This window comes from Athene noctua, chromosome 19 (genome assembly GCF_965140245.1).
Source record: "Athene noctua chromosome 19, bAthNoc1.hap1.1, whole genome shotgun sequence".
Classification (NCBI taxonomy): Eukaryota; Metazoa; Chordata; class Aves; order Strigiformes; family Strigidae; genus Athene; species Athene noctua.
The window spans coordinates 4688382-4712640 of NC_134055.1; the positions used below are offsets into that span (position 1 = coordinate 4688382).

The 24259-nt window shown below is 41.2% G+C and overlaps 1 protein-coding gene across 1 annotated transcript in view; it reads right to left on the minus strand.

Moving 5' to 3' along the window:
- Positions 1-23864, minus strand: part of PIGL (phosphatidylinositol glycan anchor biosynthesis class L) — a 61870-nt gene extending 38006 nt beyond the window's left edge. The window contains exons 1-2 of the mRNA XM_074922517.1: positions 23591-23864; positions 18771-18870 (exon numbers count right to left, since the gene is read on the minus strand). Coding sequence (XP_074778618.1) covers positions 18771-18870; positions 23591-23864 — 374 coding nt within the window. The remainder of the gene's footprint in view (positions 1-18770; positions 18871-23590) is intronic.
- Between the last annotated feature and the right edge of the window lie 395 nt (positions 23865-24259).

Genomic DNA, 24259 nt, shown 5'->3' on the forward strand with positions numbered 1-24259 from the left:
ACTTCTAAACATGGTCACTTCCTTCATCCTCCCAAACAGACAAAGGTTGTTTCAGTTCACTGCTAAGGCACTGAAGCATGTACAGGTCTCATCTGATTACAGAGAGCCTATAACGCCCTGAGGCAGTAGATACTGTCAACACAGCTGTCCCTGTGTGCTAAGACAAACGTCCTGCTGGGCAATCCCTGAATCAAAATGGAAACACTTCTGAAATGGATTAGGGGTAAGAACAAGGCTCTGTAAATAGGCCAGGCAGCCAGGGAAGTCTGTAAGGTATTATTAAAGGAGTCTCTATTGAGCTGTTAGAAAGTACCTTGACCCTGGTGCTGTTTTGCAAGTCTAAGTATTCTTAAGTATTTAATTTCTCTTGTCACCTGTTGCTAGCAGAAGTATATCTAAATTAACATCTTCTGAGCCTGTCTTGCTTTAGACACACAAGACCACACAGAAAAAGCTCACAAAGAAGGGAGGTGCAGAGCTCTGCACACTAATGGCATAATTAGCTCTTGCAAGAAAAGCAATCTTGCTGCATCAGCACAGAGCGGCTTGCACCCTCATCCATCCAGCTGAGAGGCAGGGCTGATTTATCCGGGCACAGGGCGATGCTAGAGCAGCAGTACTGCTCTGGGGACTCTCAGGAGTTATCCCTGCGTGGCAGTATCCCTCCACAGCAATCCACATACCCCTCCTTCTCATCTCAGGGAGAACAAGCCTTTCAGAATTTCTTGCTGTCTCTGCTGAATAAGAGATGACTAGAGAATGCTTTAATAAAAAGGTGCCATATCATCAAATCTTTCATTGAAAGATCTCCAAGTCTTCTCTAAACACATGACACAGAAGCCACCTTGTCCTCCCTTTCAGGTATAATAGACAATATGTACATAGTTGTATGGGGATAATGTGACATGGAGAGGACAGGAAATCCTGGAAAAAATTCTGTTCCTTATGGAGCTCTGCTTAGGGACTTATCTCTCCTGACACAGTCTGCAGCAGAAGCAAACTGCAGCAATCCTGTCTCCCAGCATTTGTAACCACCGAGCAAGACTATCTCCTGAATTTAAATCCTGAGGGTTAAACATTCTCAAATAAATTACTGTTAAAGGAGATCATTTTAAGGCCAAACTAGTCTGGGCTACATTGTTTAAACATTAAGTTCTTCAGGTTTACTTATCTAATTTTTTTTTTCCTTTTTAATTAGTTTTCTGGTCATCTGTGGCTTAGAAAATGATTGCTTCAGTAGATAACTACTCCCACATCTGGGCTTTCTTTAAACAGTCACAAAAATTATGCATCTTCTCCTATGTAACACTTTATTGCTTCCTATATCCATGCTTTCGGTATTTTAATCCTAACTAGAGGCTCACACACTCACATCTCAGCATGTACAGTACATTGGGTAAGCCAAAAATACATTTTAAGATAAGGCTTGCCCAGACATTTAATATCTTATCACAAAAATCTGGAATTTTATTTTGCTCTGACTCACTGATAAAAAATTTACTTCATGGAACATTTGAGAGGGAAAAAAAAAAAAAGCCATAAACAGAATCAAAAAGAAAACCAGCCATGTAAATCAGGATCTCTAAAAGCATTGGCAGGGAGCATTTCTGTTCCTATGCCTTGTCTCTCTCAATTAGGCTGCTCAAACGGCCAGTGATTGTTTCTGACACTACTACAGTGACTGCCTCACAGGCAAACTCAAACCACGTCGTGGTAAGGGCCCAACACAGCAATGATCCCTGGTGATGATGGGCTGCTCTTCTCTTACAAGGATATTCACAAATGCTGGGATCAATCCAGCCGTACATGAACAGCAAAATTCCTGCCTACCCCTGCCTGCAGTGCAGGACAGGTTGATTTCAACCCACCCATTTTAAATAAGTGATTGAATTATTTCTAAAACAACTCTACAGCTAAGCATAGAATTTAATTTTTACAGTTTATTGTATTAACAAGCACGAAGTCATGTATTTTCCCCCACTAAATGAATTTTTATTCATACTTTGTGCAATTTTGAGTTGAGATGGAAGCTGGAGCTCCAAGTCATTACAAAGGTATTTTATAATTGTTTTCTAACAATCACATTAGAATTTCTAGAAATATATGGAAAGCTTACCAAAACATAGTATTAAAAAACTAACAGATCCAGTAAACAAAGACAATAATAACTGAGTTAAGGAGATAAAGCACTTGGTTTTGGATCACACATGCTCTTCAGGCATCTAAAAAATTAGCAGAACAGACTTTCACATCTATTTTTATTCACAGACCACAAGATGAAAGAAACTTTCCTCCTTCAGTTTTGAATGAGCTGCCCAGCTCTGTATTACCTAGTTTCTAAATTAGGTATGATATAACAACTAAAATGGAGTCATTCAATCTAAAAAAGTCTAGTGCTTAGTCAGAGACCGCCATCAATTCAGTGGTTTTACTTTCTCTTAAACTTTGGCAGGAAAAAGCATATGCCTGCCTCTAATTTCATGTAAGTTATCTTATTAGACTATCTGAAGCTTAGTTCTTAGTGGAAATGGTCATAAATGCACATTAAATCATAATGTTTTATTTTAAACCATTTAACATAATAAAATATTAATAATCGCAATAATTTTTGATCCATCCTGCTCCAGTGGCTTTTGGTTTTGCAGTGGGAAATCAGGCTTGCCAGCTAATTAATTCTTACCATTGACTGTAGTTATTATCATTGTCATAGATTTTTAAAGCCAGGAGGGACCCCTGACTGTGGTCATTATTCTCATACGAAATGCTACGTAACAGCTCAACAGACCTCATCCAACAAATCTCTTCCCCATGTTCATTCTCCTGTATCATTATCAAGTCATCTCATGGATAAAGCAAAAAGCTCAAGCATCTTATCCATTATTAGGTTTGTTTTCCACATCTTTCATCATTCCAGTGACTGTTTCTGAAGTATTTTCTAAATGTCAAATATCCTTTTGGAAATGTAGATTTTATACCAAGATACTGAAGTGGAACAAGAGACTGTGAAACAATACGTGAAGAGGCAACAACATTATTCCCTTGCTCACATAGTCCCATTCCCATTCTGTGTGATAGCTATGGCACTGGAAGCTGATGTTTAACTGGTTATCTGAAATTGCTCTCTTAGAGCTTCTTAGTGTCACTTCATACACCTGTGAATACTTCAAGGACTCATTTTTGGCAAAGAATGAATGACTTTGACTATAAATGGCTATGTACATTTGTCTATATAGCCACTTTCCCATAATAGTTGTTGCTCTTTATAATTCACGAGGTTGCAAATAGGTTCCCACTTTCAAAAACTGGATGCACAGGTTAAGAGATGTGTTCAAGTGACATGGTGCAGTATTCTTTGAGACAGGCTTGGCTTTAAACAAAGCAATCTTGGCTCTCATGTCCACATTCAGGTTACTGAACACACTGCCTCAAGCAAACGAGTGTATAATAATCACTTCAACCCCTTAATCTGTTTAAGTGCAGATGAAAAAGAGGAAACAGCACAAAGATGCAGCATCAGCAAATTGGACTGGTACCTACTGCAGCCATGATGTTCGTTTTACAGGTACAATAAAGAAGTGATGCCCTTGTGTGTGCCCTGAGGTTCTGCTGAGAGGGCAAAAAGAGCCATCGGTCGTTACCTTTCCACTACTGAACCGAAGCCTGTGAACTCACTCATATGGATTCGGTATTCGCCCTTGAACTCGTGCGGGCTGCATTTGGCACTCTGCTTTTAGATCAATATATAACCCAGCCGTAATCTTATCTGGCTGGAATGGGGATATTGGGGGGAGGGCGAGGAACACTGCCTCTAGAAGTGAGGAGAGCAGCTCTTCTAAATGTTAATGGGTTAAGAATAGAAAGGTCAAATGCCTGCCTTATCAGAAGGCCCCATGTGTAAACAGGCACCAAGCTGCAGCAATCAGAGCACAAACTGGGCATAAATGTCAGGAGTTAGTTACTGTAGCTGTAAACACCAAAAGCAGAATGGTGGAACTGGGAAACCTCCCAAAACACTTCTGGTTAATACAGGTCACTGGGAAAGTCCAACTGCCAAGGTTGGCTGGAGATGACTCCGGTATTATAGCTGCTGTGGAGCCAGAGATCACTTGTGAGCTGTGTGAGGGCTCCAGCAAGGGTTTGTGGAAGGATACTGCGAGTGTCAATAGAATGAGCCACTGTAGGAGGGGATATTGAACGTGTTATATATCAAACATCCTGTGCTGGCAGAACACTGCTCCAGATTGCTCTTGCAACAGCACATCCGTTCTCCTGGAATAAGGATACATGAAGATGGAGACAAAAAGCCTTTCTTCACCTCCTTGTAGATACACAGGGCACTAAACATAACAGAAGCTGCATGAGGGTCTTAACTCTGCTCCACAGTACCTCTTTGAGCATAATGCATAAAGGATTGGGAAGGAATAAGAGACAAGGCAGCACAGAAGAAAAGATATCTCCCTTAAATATGAATATATTTTTAGCCCTTTTCTAATTAATCTTCTTACTGGCATCCAAGGAAAAAGGCCAAAAGCTGTATCATATTGGACAATAATCTTCTTGAAGATACAAGCAATCAATTTGAAGCAACAACGAAGTGTACCAACATGCACTGGTGTGTAGTTACTCCGTTGTGAGTAATACTGCGTGGGACCTATGTCTACCATTTACCAGTACTTTCAGTCCAGCACCTTTTGTCTGCAATAAGTTGTCAATAAAATTAATCAACCAACCAATCCCATTCTCAGAAAAGTGAGCAGCCATGTTAAGGAAGATTGCTGTTTCCTCTCTCCTGGTACAGGGATTGCCCCAGGAGATGGCTACCTGAATTTAGGAAGCAGATACAGGATAGCTACCTGGCACCACTCCCTCCTTACTGCAGAACAAACAGCACCATTCCTGTCAGTCTGTTCCCAGCTGTAAACAGCTATCAAAGGATAGGGTTAATTACTGGTTAAAACACTAAGACGGAATAATAACTACAAATAAAGCAAGACTAAATATCTTTTATCCCACAAGAGGGATAAACAGGGTTTGTGCTCATAGCTCGGAGATCATATTCTAACCATTAAATAGCTACTTTAATTGGTAAAGATAGGGTTACATTTAAAAACAAAAAAGGAACGCACCCATAGGAAGCCACTGCTCTCTGAAAGACAATTTTAGTTTAGTGCCTTCATGTTTGTTCCACAAAGAGACTACTCTGCAGTTAACTGGACTGGCCTCTAACCCCAGCCATAGGGGAGAACATCATAACCTACTTAAATTGCAGGCTGCATCCTTTACGCAGCAGAGCTCCCAAATGGGCACAAATGGCTTATTTCATACACCAGCATTACTCGGCATCTGCTTATCCCAGAGTCTTCTGCAAGCATCTGTTTATTCGCTGACATGCACTGATCTTCTGCATTACCAACCTCATTTTCAGTCTAGAAACTCTTGAGTTCATTCTTTTGAAAGAGCCCAAATATACGGCAGCAGACATTTTTCATACACACAGCATTGCTGAGAGCTGTTAACAGTTGCTGTTTCATACCAGAAGCTACTGTATTTTCAGTGACAGCTCCGATATGCTAATGATTTGTGATGTTTTCTGAACTCTTTTGGGGAAGAAAAAGCCTTTATAGAAATGTGGGATTTTATCGTTTTTATTCACAACAAGAATGACCGAACTTACTTATGCTATGTCTCACATCCCAAAAGCTTCATATGGCTGACAGCCTCAAGAAATACAAGATACATCTTGGAGAGAGACTACAGGAGAGATAGTCTTTTCCATCTCTCATTTCTTGAGCTAAGAGTTTAATTCAATTTAGTTCAATTTAGGGAGCAAGGAATACAACCCAAGTCTTCCAGCAATACAGTGACATTTTCTGAGTCGCTAGAATTTGAATGAAATGATTTGTCATTGCTGAATGAGACTATGGAGATTCTCCTACAACCCCTTCTGTTTCATTATGTAGAAGACAATTTTCAAAATGCTGCCTCAGCTCGGATGTTTATTGTGTGTACGTGTCTGCCTGCTATAAGTCCTCTCTGTGCCTCTCATTCTGACGTGCTGTCATTTTCTTGGCTCTCAGTCACACACGCCAACAGTGTAAGAGCACAAGGGTATTATAGAAATACCAACTTTCTTCATCCCTGTTTAACATGTTCATATTTCAAAAGATGATTATATGAGCACATTTATTGCAGCTGAAACTGTTTAAAGATTCAAAGGCATTGGACAACCAAAATGTACAGCCTAACACAATATTAAAAGCAAGTTGAGGAGAGACTGTATGCAATTTTCTGACCTGTATTATTTCTATGCTGTCATCATTTTAAGGCATTTGATATGCTGCTCTTTGGTTTAAACCCAAGAATGGCATTTGAATTTTTACCATAACAAACTTTCTCAACAGAGTATGCATTTTCATTACTCTGTCCATGTAAGCCACAAGGATATTTCTCCTCCCTAAATGTCCAATCTGCAGGGAATGGTTGTGAAACTCCATTATTTCCAGGAACTGCTGGCAACCTACCGCTGTCTGTCCCTCTCAATATTGCCTGTATTTTCCTTGTTCAGCTTTAAAAGCCAAACTTGGTTTGCAAAAATGTCTGGGTTTCTTGATGCCAGAACTGAATAAAGACTAGAACAGGACAAAATTAGATGGTTTTATTATGCTGAAAAGCCATTAACTCACATTAAAGTCTGTAAAACAACAAGAATATCAAACTGGAAATAGACGGTCAGCCTTAAATCCTATTACTCTGAAATTTTCTTAGACGCTACCAATAGCCTTTCTAAGCTCCATCACCCTTACCCGATCCCTATGACCAAAACAAAGTAGATTTTTTTAAAGTTATAAGTACTTGGATTTTCATTATTCAGTGAAGTCAAAATAATCTGTAAAGAAAGGCAGCCTGAATTCTCCAACATGAGTGATGTATGCCACAACTTGGTCTTCCATAGGCAGAGGTAAAGAACGCAGACCTCTATTTTCAGTTGCACAGGCAAAGAATACACTCCGGAGTATATGGTCAAGAAAGCTGGAAGATGTGAAAAATATTCTGGATTATTCAAATCTTTCATCAGTCATGATGGTCCAAAAGTTATAATGGAAAATTCCCCATCTAAAGGTTTTCTGCAGGACCACACTGTGATCTCAGCCACACATGGCTTCAGAGAAAGCTTCAGAGAAAGCAAGGGAATTACTCCAAATTTACTTTGGCAGGACCAAGATCAGAATCTGACCACATTCAAACAAAAAACAAACAATGCTACAGGCTATAAGAACAATCATCAGTAGAAGGGGTGTAAAAACAATGAAGATGTCTATGATTCTGATGCACTTCAGGGACTGAAAAGATTCCAGCCCTATTGTTTCTCCTCTCCAAAATATCTTGGACTTCATTCTGTGTTCCTGAGGCACTCTCCACAGACAGCTCTAAAAACGTATCTAACAAACTCACAACTGCCTGGGTTGCTTCGGCTAAATATTCTCTTGCATTCAATTTGGGAAAGCCATAATGTATGGAGTGATGTCTGAGGCCTGCTTTCTGGGAAGAGGAAATCAACCATACACAATGTCAACCAAGTTCATTCCTAAATGCAAACCACATTGGGCTGCGAGCACGATAATAAAAACCTGCTGACCTAGTTTCCTGCAGAACAAAATCCTCTGTCTTCCCTCCTCCTGTGCCAAACCTAAATCAGATCTCCTTCTTTGGAGAAAGAAATTAACCCTTTGACTAGCAAGGAAAACTCTAATAATCATCCTTAAAACTTATACAGCATTTCACACCATGACGATAGTATGTAAACAATAACTGGTCCATCAGTACATCTCTGCAAAAAGTCAGGATTATTAGAGGATGAAAGTAAAACACAGAGAAGGTCAGAGACCTTAGCAGAGAACTTAAAATTTCTCTGCCTTCAAAAAGATTTTGAAGTGTGAAGCTCTGTGCTCTAACCACTTTGCTTGGTAATCCTTCCACATTTGCTCTATGCAAATATAAAACCTTCATTCATGATGTGACAAAAAAACCCCCAGCACAGCTCAGCTTTTTGAAAAACTGCATCAAACGGCTCAAGAAAGGACTATTGTTCTTCCCAAATTTTGCAATGTCAACTTGCAAGACCATTTCTGGTAGATGAGAGCTGATTGTATTTGTTCCAAGTGTTTGGCGAAAGCATTCACTTTTAATGGCTTCACTTCCTCAGTGATGCAATGTTTCATTTGAAGGGATGCCTGGGGGAACTTCAGAATGGACACAGAAGGCAAAAATAACAGGGCATGTCACAACAAACTCAGCCAAGAAAATACAAATGGGAATTCTCTTGATGTAGGACGCTTCAAAAGGTGGCCCTGGCTCATGCTGCTGCAGAGCAGCACCCCACTGCAGTCAGCTCAAAGCATCTGGGGAGCCTCAGATTCTAGACTGCTGAGAACATCTTTGCTGGCTCACACTGACACTGTCAACTGAACGAGCTTTCAATCATCTGTCAAACAGGGTTTTACTGATGGAAAGAGTGGAGATAATGCTCTGCCTAATTGCTATATAGCTTTACAAGCAGTCTTTTACAATGAGGTGGTCAAAGTATAATCTGCAAGTGAAATTGCTAACGGAGCTCTGTACTGCAGCCAGAGCTTTCACCACTGTTACAAAAAAGACGACCCTGCAATAATTACAGTTCCAGCACGCATTGCTCCCTTATGAACTGAGATAGCTTTGCCTACATCCAGACAGTACCCCAGGACCTGAAACCTCTCCATCACCACATGCTCCACTGGCATCTGTCTCACAAGGTGCAGCACCCAAGTTCCTGACAACCTACCAAATAGAAATCCCTGTATGGCAAAGTTTGAGACCCTCTGCTACACAAAGCAGCCTAGTTTACTAACATACCATTGGAGAAAAGACTGAAGGAGGAAAGTGATAACTAACAGGTACGCTACAGTACCATTTCACCTGTGAAGAAGTTACTGTCCCTGTCACTTCGTCAATCTGCAGAGGAGCTGTACAAGAGCACTGGCTTACAGAGCAAAGGCAGCATTTCACATAGCTGTACCCATCAGGGAGTTTGAAAGTGAAGAATGAAGAACCTGGATTAGATAGCACTGCAAAGGTTGTTATAACTATGTCTGTTCTCTGGATGCTGCATCTTCACAGGTAAACTCCGTAAAAGCTTCTGCTCCAGCTTTGAAATGAGGAAGACAAAAGGCTGAGTTCCCACAGACTTATTACTAACACTGGTCAGGGTTAGAAATGTGATGATGGAAAAAGAACATCTTATTCATCATATCTGGTCCCCGAGGGGTTATGAGTTGTATATGCTTATTTTATTGACACAAACAAGTTTTAACTTCTATTGTCTTGCAGAGGAAGAGCAGGCTGAATTCAATTCTGGCTCACACATCATCTGCAATTCTAGCCAAATCCCAGCCACTCAACTTTTATTACTGGGAGGATGTCAGAGGCAAAAGACACAGCTGGATATTCAGATCTCAGACTTAGTTTTGCTGTGCTGGCAGTTAGACAAACCAGCTTTTGATTTGTATGTAAACAGAGCCAATCTGAACTGGAAGGTCATTAAGAGAAAACACATTTTACACAACATCCATTGTACAGATGCTTTTCCAACTTTCTCCATACCAACATTTTTTTAAACAAGACTTTGTCTTCTCTTGTTGACTATTTCAGTTCTACTGAAGTGACTGGTGACTCCAGTGACTGGTCCTACTGAAGTCAAAGGCCAACCCCCATTGATTTTGATGGAACCAGAAGGTGGCTCTGAGGAAGGAAAGACAGACATCCAAGATTCTACAGCTCCAGTTCTACCAGCTATGTGGAAGAACTGCGTTGATGCAGGCCCAAAACGTATGTTGTACAAAGAATGCGTAAGTCTACATCCTCACAAAAATTCTACTGAGTTTTCACAGTGTCTGCAGTCCAAACACTGTTATTTCTATAAAAAATAAAATACTTTGATCAACCTGAAAGTAACTAAGCTCCTTTTATTACTCAAAAGTAATGTCCACAAAGCTTTTTTTTTTTTCTATCCTTACACTGTCTTCTTCTATAAAACAGCCAGAAAGGTCCCCACTGAATGCTCTGCAATTAGCGGGAGGTGAAATTCTTAGGAATTTCCTTCTCCCCATGCTCCTGTCCCAAAGGCACCAGGGTCACCCTCATCAACTCAGCCCTTTGAATCTGCCATAGAAGGGGGCACTTCCCACTCATCCTTCTTAGGCACTATATGCACTGTTTCCTATGTTCTCTTACTAGCTGCCAGCATAGGAGATGCCTTCTGACTTCAGTGGGAATTTTGAAAATAAAGTTCAGAATTGAGGATTACACTCCTGCCATTCAGCAAGAGAGCGTATCGTTGCATTTAAAGTGGGCTGACAGCCTTTGACACTGTCTCTTGTAATTGGAAACATTCTGTCTGTAATGAACCTAAAAAAGGCCTTGCTCCCAAGGTTCAGATATTGATTATTCCATAAATTTTCTGGTGACTGTCTGAACCAGCAGTTAGATGAAGGGAACTGGAATAAACCAACAACTGGTTTTAATGTCATGAGGCCCCTGGACACTAAAACTTCTTGTCTCCCAGTGACTGAGACAACCTGGAGTAAATTACTGCAATTACATCCAAGTAAAGTGTGAGTACAGGTACACACTACCTGCAGGAGCTACTTAGTATAGCTAGGATCCTGACCTTCAGGAAAAACAGGAATTGATGTAACTGCACTTCTCTAGACTGAATCCCAAAGGGGAATTTGACCAAGAGGCTTCAAATCCCCTTCCTCAGTAATTACCTGACAGGCAGAAAATGCAAGTCCATTGCAGATGCAGTCGGATGATGTTTCTAAACCATGTCATAGCCTCAGATCTGCAACTTTATTTTAACTGAGGTACTCAACATTTTGTACTGTAGCTACAATTAAAATAAGATTATGAGAACACACAAAGAAACCACACAGTTCTTGTGAACAAGGCGTTAACGCCCAATCCATTATTGTGAGAAAGCTTTTAAGAGTGTTCCCAGTAGAAATAGGAATATATTTTCCCTGAGTAAGCTGGGAGGAATGCAGAGATTCAAAAGTTTAAACTGAATCCCTGCTAGATTTTTTTCTGTTTGTTCCTCCTCTTTGATTAACTTACTGGGACTATCTGATAGAACTGTTATTCTTTAAGGAAAAGAGTTGACCATTTTCTCTTCTCTGATAGAAGACCTCAGTCTGCCTATAATTAACAGCAAGGTTAAACAACCTTTACAGCTGCAGGTTAAAATGAGTGACTAACAGAGATGTTGCTGGGCTATCAAAGCAGAGAACCTTCCGGGGGCAAAGTCGTTCTCCATTAGTTCCTCAGGGTGTCTGTTGGCAAAACACACTGTATTGTTCCACTGTGTAACTGGCAAAATGAGTAGGTTGTTACAGTTTGCCATGTTTAAAAGGGGACTATTGTGTATAACTTGAAAATAGCTTTAATCTAATGACTGTACCTTTCTACAGCCTACTAGCATCATGAAGAAAGTCCACTCAAAATATTTTAATATCAAACCCTGAATTTTATACGGGAAACCAGCAAACCCAAAGACACTTCGTTCTGTTTGGACACTAGTGGTGTAGTTACAGAATCGCTCCAGTCAGCATATCTGTTTGTGTTTCTGGGAGATGGCAGAGCTGGGACATGGAACCATCCCCAAATTCAGGATGGGCCACTGAGGCTTTCTTTGCTCCAGAGGTGCCTGTCTTTTAACACATGTGGAAGACTTTTAAAAGCCATTAATGAAAGAATAGTAAAATGTGTTTCTGAAGACACGAACTAAGAAAGAACAAAGTAAATATGACTTCTAGTGGATGTCCCTGTTCTAGTGTATTTCCCTGTCTTCAGCCCCAGACAGTTTTCCCAGACTCCCGGCACAGCCTTATTTCTTTTCTTACTATCAGCTTTCCAGTGCTGATGTTTTTAAAGTTGAATCAAACTTGCATCAGCTTCGGGGGATGACTGGGATCCCTATTCTCATCTTTCATGTTTTGAGATCAGTATTTCATGGGTTTTATTCTGCTAAAATAATCTTGAGCATTAAAAATATAAATCTCAATGGTTAGTACTTTGATTTGATTTCCATAAAGGCATTTTGTCCTTGAGCAGTACTCCTTCGCTTTCCCCTGCATTTATTCAGAGCCCTTGGCTTCTCTGGCCAGACACTTGCTCTTAATCAAACCCTGATGAGACTTTGCTGACATGGTTTGACAGGTCTCTGTTGACATCTGGAGAATCCTCAAATGTTTTGAAAAGGACCATTGCTCATTGCACTACAGAGGTAATCTGGGGGACATGCCCCTTTAGGACTGAAAAGTTCATTTTCCCTTTCACCTCAGACCCTTCCTCCTTTTTGTACAGCAAGGAAGTTAATTATGCTAGAAAGCTGAGAAAGGACCTGGTTCACAGAAACCCCAGGGAAAAAAAGGGCAGATTTCCTTATTGAGAAAATATCTAACTTAGAACAAAATAGCTCAACCTAACTTACTGCAATACAAGCCTTTGTTTCAGAAAGCAGCTTTCCTGGAGGGCAGAGAGACATCTCAATCCCCAGAAGAATTTCCTCTTAAATTATTGCATAGAGCAACACTTACAAAAGCAGAAGCCAGAAGGCAGACTTTGATATAATCCTTTTTATAAAGTGTTCTGATGTCCTAAAATATCAGCATGAGCTGCCATGTGGTAAGCATTTTGGAAAAATTATCTGTTTATTTAGAAATGTAAATAAGAATAGGTGGCCAAATATTCTATTGTCTTCTCAGAAAGAAAACAATTTAGATTTCAGGAATTATACTAAACAGAAGTGAAATTTGGTTACAGTGATTACATAAACATCAAGATACCCATCTGACTGACAAAGGCTTCATGCTTCTTTGTAATGGTAAAACATGTTAGTATTCAGGGTAATTATGAGTATGTTTGACTGATTCAGAAGATGTAGGTTGATTTCCCTGTAATACACACTGAATGTGTGATCAATTTACATCCAAGATCTTCTGGTTGCACAGATGCTATTCTTAATTAAAGAAAAGTTTGAAAAAAATAAAGACCTTTATGGTGTTGCTGGGATAAGTAAGATGAAGAGAATCCCATCACTCACTACTGAAACATGCAGCTCTTCTAGAATAAAGCATGGCACCAGTTTTAATCAGCACATAGATCTGCTCTTTAGAGTTAGCAATAAAACAAAATGTCAAACTATAATACCACGAGGAACTTAGGAAGGCAAAATGTAACTAATTACCACAATTATTTCAGCAGAATTAAAACTATTAAATAGTGATCTCAAAATATGAAATATGGAACCAGGGAAAGAAGAAACATCAAGGAATAATACCACATGTTTCTCCTCAGAAAGGTAAGTAAGATAAATATATTTTTTAAAAATCCCATTCAGCAAGATGGCACAGGTCTGCAAATGAGTGAGTCAGAAACTGGTATGAAATCACTGACAGCTTTGCCAGCAGACCTGACTGAGGCCAGGATTTTATCTCTGCACTTCTCCTGGTGCCCCTCGGTTTTCAGGCAAGCTTTCCTAATTGCAGTACATATTCTCACTATATAGCTTGTTACATCTTAAGCTTTCATGCACCCAGCACCCTGTGTTCAAATCAATAAAGCCATCAGTGAACCATCTAAGGACAGTAAAGCTGAACTGGATCAATGGGATATACATCTTAACTGTCTGTATAAATGTTTCTAAATTCTAATAAAAAGGTTCAAATTTCCAGTTACATATTTCGTTCTCTGAATGATCTGAGTGTTTTTATATCTTTCTGATCATCACAATCAGACGCACACGCTATTTATTTAAGGATCTATTTTTCCCATGACCTTACAGACTCACTTCTCTGACACGGGGAACTTGTGGAAGGAAGTTCGTTAGAAGTTAAACATGAGGAAGTACAATAAAGCCTATTTACCTTGTAGGGGGAAAAAAAAAAAAAGCAAAACAGCACAGAATTATTAAATTAAATTTAAAAAATTAAAAAAAAAAAAAAAATTTGAGCCTCTCTGCAGCCTCATAAAAAACCCCTTTTAGATAACCTGTGATTCTGCACGGGCAGATGTCCTCCCTCCTGTGCATTGTCTAATCAAAGCCCTTCTGGACTTAAGTGAAATAATAATAAAAAAGCGAGTGGAGTGCAATTTCCATGGAAACTTGGAAACAGATGTAACATTATTAGCAGTAAGCCTTTGTACCGTGAATGGAAAATTTTCTAGTTTACACAAATCTTGACTATTATTTTCTTTGCAGTGCAAACTTGGGCCAAATATTTTGTCATATTTAAGATGCAAATAGTCGGTTTTACTTTCTGTCCAGCACAACCGTGCACAAAACCTTCAGAAGCTGCAGTAAAATGCCTGATATTTATCTTTCCATGAACTCAAAACAGATACTAGAAAAAAAAAAAAAAAATTGGAATTCCTTTTCGCTTCCTCTCTTCAGGAACTGAAAACAACTTAGAAAACATCTCCTGTTTACGTGTAACGTTACAGACTAGTAGCCAGAGCATTGGCAGATGTGCCCAATGTTAATGGGAATTTAACTAACTCTTAATATTGCATCAATTAGATACTAACTCCTGGTTTTTCATATACCATGAGAGAGAGCTTTCTAGTTCAGGAGCGTGTCTTCCGATTAATTACTTATAGACAGCTTTTTCAGCTGTAATTTCCAACAAAGTACATTTACAAGTCCAAAACCATGGCAATGACTTGTGACCTGATAACTGGGTTTGGAGACCAGGGCCCCTTCATCTCACTGTGTTCTCAAGACCAGACAAAGCAACAACCAAGAAAACATTGAGCAGTGACACATCAAAAACAGCACCTGGAGCAGTTCTTACGTGAACATTTTTTGTCTTCACATTGTTAATGAAGCATTCTTTTCTGCACAGTCTAAAGAGAAGGGAAAACATCTCAGTGTTTTATGGTAATGCAGGACTCACTTTTTACTTGTTTACAAGCTCTCCTCTTGCTAAACTGAACCTTGTCTTTGTCACACATCTCAAGTGCAAATCAGTTACTCAGATTTGTTCTTCTCAAGATGGAGTTCTGCCCTGCTCAGCAAGTACTCATGTCCTTCAAGTGGATCATTTGCCCATACATTACCAGAGCAATTTAAGCTAAATCTGGCAGCAGAGTCTAACACATGCCTGAAGAACAACAGAGCTTTTGGTGAAAATGGATGTCTGTTTTTGTTTGCAGTGCAGCCAAATGCTTTATAAATTAGACCCTTCTACCACCAAAAAAATGTCCAGTATCTGATTTATCTACTAGTTTAGATGTATCATTGTAGCAGATTTTTCAGTTGAGTTAGTCTGCGTTTGCATTAGAGGTATCTATACCACTCATAGTTTAGCTACACTCATTCTACCTGCGCTGCAGTTCTGTAGAACTATACCAGTCTTGTGAAAATTAAGCTGGTATCATGGCACAGTAAAACTGATAATCTCTCATTTTTACAGCTCCAAGAAGTCCGTTGTTGCAGCACATAAGATAATAAAAATGTACCAAAAGCACAGACTTTACATTACCATTTATACAATCAATGAAGTGACTTCTTTTATCTTACATAAATTTCAGACCTCACTCTCTTGCTACTCCTCCCTCACCCAGCAACAGTACAGAAATTAATTTTGAGCAATACAAGTCCTAGTTCTGAGCTGGGCTGCTCCAAGTATTAAGCCTAGTGTGGGAATAGTAACCAAAGTGGACTGTAAAACTCTTCTCCCTTAAAAGCAGCCGTTCAGTTGGAGCTATGATGATTACATGTCAGCTCAGGGAACACCTCTGCAAATCTGGTGCCTGGCCTGTACTATTTACAAGTAGGAGGAGTCCAGTGCTCCAATCTAAAATAGTCTGGAACGGGCTGCCTGCATGCCCATCTGATCACCCACAGTACCTGGGTGCTGCATGATCCATGCCTGGACATGCCCTCTTTTCTGCAGGAAGTTCTTGTGGATCTCAAATCTCTAGGGCTGAAATGTGGGTACAGTTTGGGACCATATTTGTGACAGAAGATTTGAGTTGTCTTTAACGGAGGTAACAAATACACTGACAACATCAAACACCTGCCGAAGAATCAGTGCAAAGCAGTTGTCTGATAGAGACTGATAGACTGAACTACTGCTGTCCTAGGAATCCTGGCTATACTTGAGAGTCATTGTTAAGGCAAGGGACTGCTTAATAAGGCTTGGTCTTTAACACAGATTTCATCATAGGCTGACTGACCGAAGCTTTCTCTTTACAAGTTCACATGCAATTCAAAATGTCATGTTGATTTTATACCTGCCTGGCCAAGTGAGATTACAGAGCAAGTCAATCACCTTGCTTTTCAGATATATTTCCCCTTATACATCTTGAAAATTATACTCACTCACTTGTAAATCATGCAAAGAAAGAGGAAGCAGCATGACTCAGCTCCACACTACAATGGTTGGAGCAGATCCAGACCTAGCAATCCTTTGGGCTTTCCTTACCAAAATACAAGTATGTAGCTTGGATAATGTAAAGCATCCAGTGTTTGTATAAGAAATGTTAGGTGGGCTGCATGCCAGCTGCAGTCCTTCAGCAATGTGCTAGTTCTTTACATTGATAGAAAATGATCTTCTGAGGAGTTAGGAAAGGAACAAAAAAATCCAAAGGGCTCTGCTCTTAAACACTGCCTATGGAAGACAAAATGCTAAAGAGAAATAGCCTCCTGAATAGTATTCTGTAGATATGATTTTACATGGAAATCTAGCAATAGATAACATATTAATTTATCAACTTCCACATCATGCCATACTGGCAAATATTTTTGTATAATCTGTAAATTACAGGAGTCATAACAGAGGCATAGGTAAGCTACTGACCTTAAGGAATCCAGGAACTCTGAGTAGGTAAGAACCCTGAGTACCAGTGCTTTGTCTAAACTGCTGGGAAACACTAAAAATCAGCTACTCTAAAAATGCAGTGTCATCTAGAATTTATTCCTGACCCTCTAGCACTTTGCTAACACCTGATCCACACAGGTTTTGCATAAAGAGCATCCACACGGTGAGTTACTGCAGAGTAAATAGTGCACCGTAAACACACTTCACTGTGTAAACAAGCTCTGAGCAAAATTCAGCAAGAACTTCAGTTTACTCCCTAAATGCACAACCAAGTCAGACGATTTGATGGTTATCTCATAGCAATCGAACCTCAGAGATAAAGACTTCAAATCTAAACCCGTTTCTCAGAACGACAGTGTACATTCCAGTACAGAAGCTCTGGGCAATGGGATGGATCTGTCTTTTCAGGCATTGCATTCACAGGGGAAACCATATACCAGTCATTACTCACATAAGTATGTGCGATACTAGTAGTGAAAGTGATAAAGCAGCATGAGACAATGTATTTCTCTGAAATGGTCCTCACCTTCCTACACAGCAAACCAAAGTATTACTTGCAAAAAGCAGTCCTCTGGACTGTGCACGCTGCGGGATGACTGAGCAGTACTGGGAAACCTGAATCGCATGCTAACCAACTTCACATTGCGTTAGAGGATGAAAGGCCAGTAGTCTTCTGCTTCACTGAGCAGACTTTATGCTTAGCAAAGCTTAGCAGCTTTTTTCTTTATTCCTCCCCAAAATGTTTTGGGCATTGTCATATAATTGTACTACAAAACGTGAAGTTATCCAAAACCAGTTCAAGAAAAGTGAACGGAAACATCTCTTTTCATTCCAAAGGAAAAACAACTCCTATGCTGTTTTTGTAAGTGAGCTGAAAACTTGGAGAGAAACCTAAAGCTAAAAAAAGCAAAGAACTCAAGAAGATTCATATTCTGGACTGTGGTTTCTGTTGCCTTAGCTCAAGGGAAAATATGTTCATGGGAAAAGGGCCTGCCCGAAGCCAGATTTTTTTCAACTCTGACTTTTCCAGCTGGTGTGGCTTTAAATCAATAATGTTGCTATTAAAGTTACTTCTTCATAAAAAAAATATTCTTTATGGGATGTAAGACAGTTGTTTACAACTGAAACAACCACTTGTACAATGTTTCCTAGCAATCGGTAGCTACTTCAGCTCCTATCAACCCTAGTTAGACAGTGATTAGGCAATTTAAGAGGCCTTTACAATGCTAGTTCTGAGTTTCACTGATTCAAAGATTTAAATCAGCTTCCCGGAAGAGTTCCTGAATTAACCCCAAAACAAAAAAGCGTGAGCCTTATCACCTGTCTTTGTATCTGCACACAACTAAAGAAAACAACATCTCACCTCAGAAAAAACAGAAATCTTGTATGGCTTAATTTGAAAGAATCTTACAGTCATGTTATTATGAACTGCAATGCACTTCTGTCTTTAGCCAAGACTAAACCAGATTATAAATAGAATTCCACACTAACCCTGGTAAAGACCAGCCTACAGACAAACCTGCCACAGGATATTCAGTGAATTTGTAATTGTCTGTATAACACTGCAACAAGCGTAACAAAATGTGATCATGCTGCCCAAAAGCAGTGTGACGGACCCCAACAAGAATGGTTATCATTATTCCAAATGCTGTAACAACACAGCATAACCTAGGGATTATGATCCCCATTATACACTCGAATTGTCTCCTGCATTAATTAGACATGTTGAGAGTTAACAAAAATATCTAATATGGCCTTTTTTAAGATACCTCAGGACTTTTTAGAATGATATAGTAAGTTTTCACCGAACTTCAAAGTGAGCTTCACCCGCTATTTCAAATGAAAACTGGTTACCTGTGATCTATGACTCTTACATCAGAAGCAGGAATCCCCAGAAGAAAACAACTTTGTTCCAGTTCTTTCTTACGAATCTCTCCTTGATTGTAATAATTACCTGAAAATAGTAAACACAGCAACACTGTCTAACTTAGTTTAGGTTAGTTTGGAAAGAATTTCTCTTTTCTTTCTCAAAGCATTAAATGTGAGCATCACACATTAAATAAAAGGGCATCATCTGAGGAACAGATATATTGCAGGGGACAAACTCCATAGCTTTTACCTAGCAACACTTGGCTTAGCTCAGGGTAAAATGCTGAGGCAAAGCTCTGCCCACCTTGAATACATTCCTCACATTTATGTGGTTTGCAGCCGTCCATGTGCTTATTTGGCAAGGACATCAGAAATCACCATGTCTAATCAGACCAGTGGTCCACACAGGCCAGTATCCTCATCCTAAAACTGGCCAAAGTTAAATGCTTGTGCCAAAGACACAGAGATCTTCCAAACAACAATTCTGGAATAACCTGCTTGGGAAACTGCTTCCACAACTTGTTTGATGAGTAGATGTTTCCAAATTTCTAGCGCTTCTGGGTTTTTTGTTTGGGCTTTTTGTTTATTTTCGTATATGCCTAATCCACTTCTGAATATCTGTGACATTTTTAGCAAGATTTAATATCTCTTTTGGTGAATTCCACAGGCTGACCATGATTTGAGGGGAAAAAAAGGAGTCTTCTAATATGCATATACATGGACTAACTGCTTACACATTATCTGAATAGAAGTCACCAATATACTGCAGAACAATCAAACAAGATTTTTTCATAGTCACAGGAGAAACTGCCTTTGCGTGAGGTGACTAAAAGTTGTCACCACTGGCAAATTTCCAGGTTGCCTCTGTGAAAGATCTTAGCTTATTTTTTTAAAAACAAGTATTCACAACAAATCAGTAACAATTAATCTCCTTAGGAAGGGTCAAAGAGTCACTCCTCCTTCACTATTAGCCATGCTGCCATGAACTCCCTCCTGCACTCTTAACAGCACAGGCCCACAGTCAAGCTGAACAGCAAGTCCAAAGTACGTGGAACAGAATTGTTGAAATAACACATGGAAAGCCCATCCCATGGTATATTCTTCAAGGTATTAAAGTTTATAGTATAGTCTGGGCCACTTCTAATGATCAGTAGTCCTCATGTAACACTAGGACACCGCAATAGAATACAGTGACAGAACTAAAAGGATTTGAAGAAATGAGGAATTCCATCATAAAAATTCTTGTTTTAAAACAAAGATTTTTCAGAAGTCTGAATCACTGACAGAGAAAATTCAGACAGAAACTAATATGACAAGATTGCAAAAACATTATAGAATCAAAAGAAGATAGGAAACTTAATTTAGATAAGGCATTTGAGAAAAGTTGTAACAGACTGAGACCAACAACTAGCAGAGAAACAGGATTCGTTATCTTAAAATACTGCCTCCTTCTTCACTGAATTATTTTCTTCTCATCTTGCCCTGACATTCCCTTATTTCTTCTTGGCATCAGGCATGCAAAGTCCATGCCAGAGTTGTGATGGCCCCTGCCAGAATGTTGCTCTATGCAGGGCAGTACTTGCAACCCAATTTTAACTTTGAAGCATTAAAATGAAAAAATACATCTGAGTATTAATGTATGATTCAAGTCTGTAGTCAGCTGTCTTGAATTACACTAGAACTTTTTATTGTTGTGGGTGTGAGTCATCTAAATCTAGCATTGCTCTGGAGCAGTGTTGCAATCTGAGCCATCACTAGCAAGCCTTATAAAATTTTCAAAGAGCGAAAGACTACCTAGAAAAAAAACCTCGTCTTGCAGACTGTGAGTGAATGGTTTTAGGGGACTATGACAATGATTATCTGTGGGTATGCTGAGGAACACATCAGCTTGGTAGTCTGCAGCTTAGATTGCAAGTTCCAGCTTCAGTAGAATTAACTGAAGTGTGCACTTTCACTAGATTGATTAGATGAGTACAGCGGGACTTATTTTAGATTGATTCTTTGCAAGGCCATTAACGACACTAATATTTTAAGATAACACATCTTTTGCTGCAAGGCAGTGTAATAGCTGACTGCAGGTGATGTTTTATCCAAATAGTACCACTGTTCTCAAAATACCTAACTTCTGCTGAACTCAAAGGAACAGATCCATGTTCCACAGCTTGAGAAATGTGTCAGGACATCAGGAATCTATAAATGTTAACAAGAAAAAATGGGAAGCTATTGAGAGCAAAATCAGCTGAATATCTGATGCTGCTGGACCTCATCCATGGAGCAGTCACAATAGGGAGCTACTACAGAGAGCAAAGCACGTTTATACTGAGTTATTATTTCAATTGAAGATTATTCAGTGTGTAAAAGACTGATTTTTTGTTCACAGTGCTGTAATTCTAATTCATTTTTAAGTCATTTTGATTGACATCTGAAAACTGCAAGTATGACAGTTTCTAGGCAATGATTTTGCCTCAGCATTACAATTTGCAGTCTTTGATCAACTCACTTGTCATCATCAATCATATAAACAATGAGAGGATGAACATCTGAATCGCCCAAAAGACTAGTAAGAGGCACAGAAAAAATCTATTAGCTCAGTGAATGTACTCTCCTGTACGGCCTGCTAGTTCTGTTACAAAGACATGCAAGAGAGTACACAGAAGGCAGTGTCAAACACAACGTTTCATGTCACTGAATCAGGAGCAAAGAAAAAAAGAATTTTAACAAAATAAACAGAAACGCAACACTTTTTTGGAAAGTTCTCTAATAGCAAGAGTGTATTAGTCCCCAAAACCGAAATGGCAGAGTTGCACTTCAGTAATCTCTCCATAGCTGTGAAAAAGCCAAATGGGATCCACAGACCTTTGTCCCTCAGCAAAGACAACTGAAAGCTCTGCACTAAATCTTGAATGGGAGGTATAGAGTGATCAGTAAAGCCATTACACCACCGGACTTCAACAATAGCTTAATCCCTGCCTTCTCACCTAGATAGTCTGTTATAACAGAAAGCTTTGCAAACAAAGAACAAAAAAGTTGGCACTGAACTAGCTGCAGCTTTCAAAAACACAGAGGGCCCTTTTCCCAAATGTAAGTAGCTCTCAGTGTAAGATGTAAATGTCTGTAGCCTAAGATACTCCTCTCAACAAACACAAAACACAGTATCTTTAGTCTTCACCACAGGCTCATGACTTCCAGTATAACAGTATGGTCTGAAAGATTGATTCAAATGAGATTGTTTTTTATGCACAAAAACCGGAACAATGTGCTAACTGATGAGGTATCAATTCTGCAGAACTTCAGTACATCACAAGAAGAACACAAGATAAAGAGTGTCACACGCTGTGAAAAATTCTTGTCCCGGTCAAACAGTGGAGCTGGTGAGAAGCTTTCCATTCTATTCAGCCCCAGAAAGGCCTCAGCAGCAGTAATGCTTCCAGTTTTTGATCACTGCACTTCAAAAAAGATGTGAACCAACTGGAAGAGCCCAAAGGAGAGCAATGAGAATGATCAGAGGTTTAGAAAAAATAATCTATGACAAATCTCAAGAAATAATGTTGTTGAGTCTGGAGAAGATAAGACAGAAGAGGCAGATAACAGTCTTAAAATATGGAAGAGGTTGCTACAAAGGGATACTCTGATTTCCGTGTTCATGGCAGATAGGAAAAAAAAAACAAAACCAAGCTTAAATTACACCAGTGATTCAGGAAAAAGTAATTTGAAGAAAAGCTAATGCAGCACTGACACAGACCGCACAGGCTGAGGAACCTCCCTGGAGGTTTTGAAGAACAAACTTGACATTTATCTGCAGCAAATGAAGACACATTGATGCTGCCTTCAGATCGACTGATGGACATGACCTCAGGTTCCCTTCAGGCCTATTTTTCCATGATTAGATCGTTACACAACTGTTATTTTTAGATGTGTTACAGCAAATATATCATTATGGCATTAAAACTGGATCATACAAGGCAGTCCTCTACGAGATGACAGAATTATGACAAAAGGCTGTGCTAAACAGCACCTTTTTAAAACTGCTGCTTCCGCACAGTTTGAAAGTACCTCAGTGCTGCAACAGGATTGTGAAACCTCTGTGCAAGGTTTGAATACAGAAAGAGATTTCGCTACCTATCGCAGCTGCTGAAATGCTGCAGAAAGTAACATTTTGAGCAAAGCTGGGGTGCTCTGACAGTGCGCCGTGACCTCATACTGCAGATTGACACCAGTCACACTGACACCTCCTCCACTGCAGGAGTATTCCACAGCAGTGCCAGGCTGCCAGGGCAGCTCGGGCCTAGAGGGCCCCGAGGCTCAGCACAGCGGTGCCAGGCTGCCAGGGCAGGTCAGGCCTAGAGGGCCCCGAGGCTCAGCACAGCGGTGCCAGGCTGCCAGGGCAGCTCGGGCCTAGAGGGCCCCGAGGCTCAGCACAGCGGTGCCAGGCTGCCAGGGCAGCTCGGGCCTAGAGGGCCCCGAGGCTCAGCACAGCGGTGCCAGGCTGCCAGGGCAGCTCGGGCCTAGAGGGCCCCGAGGCTCAGCACAGCAATGGCATTACGCGTGACATGATGGTGATGTCACAGGCAGTGTCACAGCTGAGCGGGGGTCGCCCCGTGGCTCGGCTACTGCCCGCCGAGGCCCTGGCACTTCGTCAGAGCCCGGGGGTGACGTCACACATGGGAGGACATCATGGCGGCCTCCCCATGACGTCACGGGCGGGAAGCCCGGTGTCTATGGGCGGCCGCGGTGGCACCTCAGGGTGGGAGGGTGGGTGTGTGTGGGGGTGGGTGTCCCGCCGTTCCCGGCGCGTCCCCCCTCACCTGCGGAGCAGCACAGCACCGCGGCTCGGGCGCCGGCCCTGGCCAAGCCGAGCACCGTGGGAGCGAAGAACATGGCTTCGTCATCGGGGTGCGCCGTCACCAGCAACGCGCGGGCGCCATCCGCGCGCGCCGCCGCCGCCGCCGCCCTTCCCCTCGGGGCGGCGCGAGCCCCGTCGGCCGCGTAACGGCGCCGCAGGCGGCGCGCGCCCCCGAGCAGCAGCGCCAGCAGCAGCGCCAGGGCCGCCGGCCCCCAGCCCCACGGCCCCGCTGCCATGGCGACCGGCGCCGCGCCGCGCCGCGCCGCTCCGCCGGGAAACGCCACGGGCGGCACGAAGGTTCCGGGGCACGAAAGGGTTGTTCCCCCCCCTCCTCCCCGCTTTTCCCCGCCTCGGGGCGGGGCCGCTCGGCCGCTGTCGCGGAAACGTGCCCCGGCTCTGCTTCTGCAGGGCTGCCCGGGAGGCAGGGCGCACCGGGAGGCCGCCCGCTCGCCAGGCCCGGCAGGGTCCCAGGCCGGGAGCGGGGCCCCGCGGGCGGGGTTTGGTCCCCGAGGAAGAGCTGTCGTGCCTGGGCGCTGCAGCGCGCCGGCTGACCCTGCTGGTACGTTAAGAAATGGTACCTAATAGTGACAAAAGTTGAGCTTTTCAGCGTGTAGTATAGTACCCTTTATCC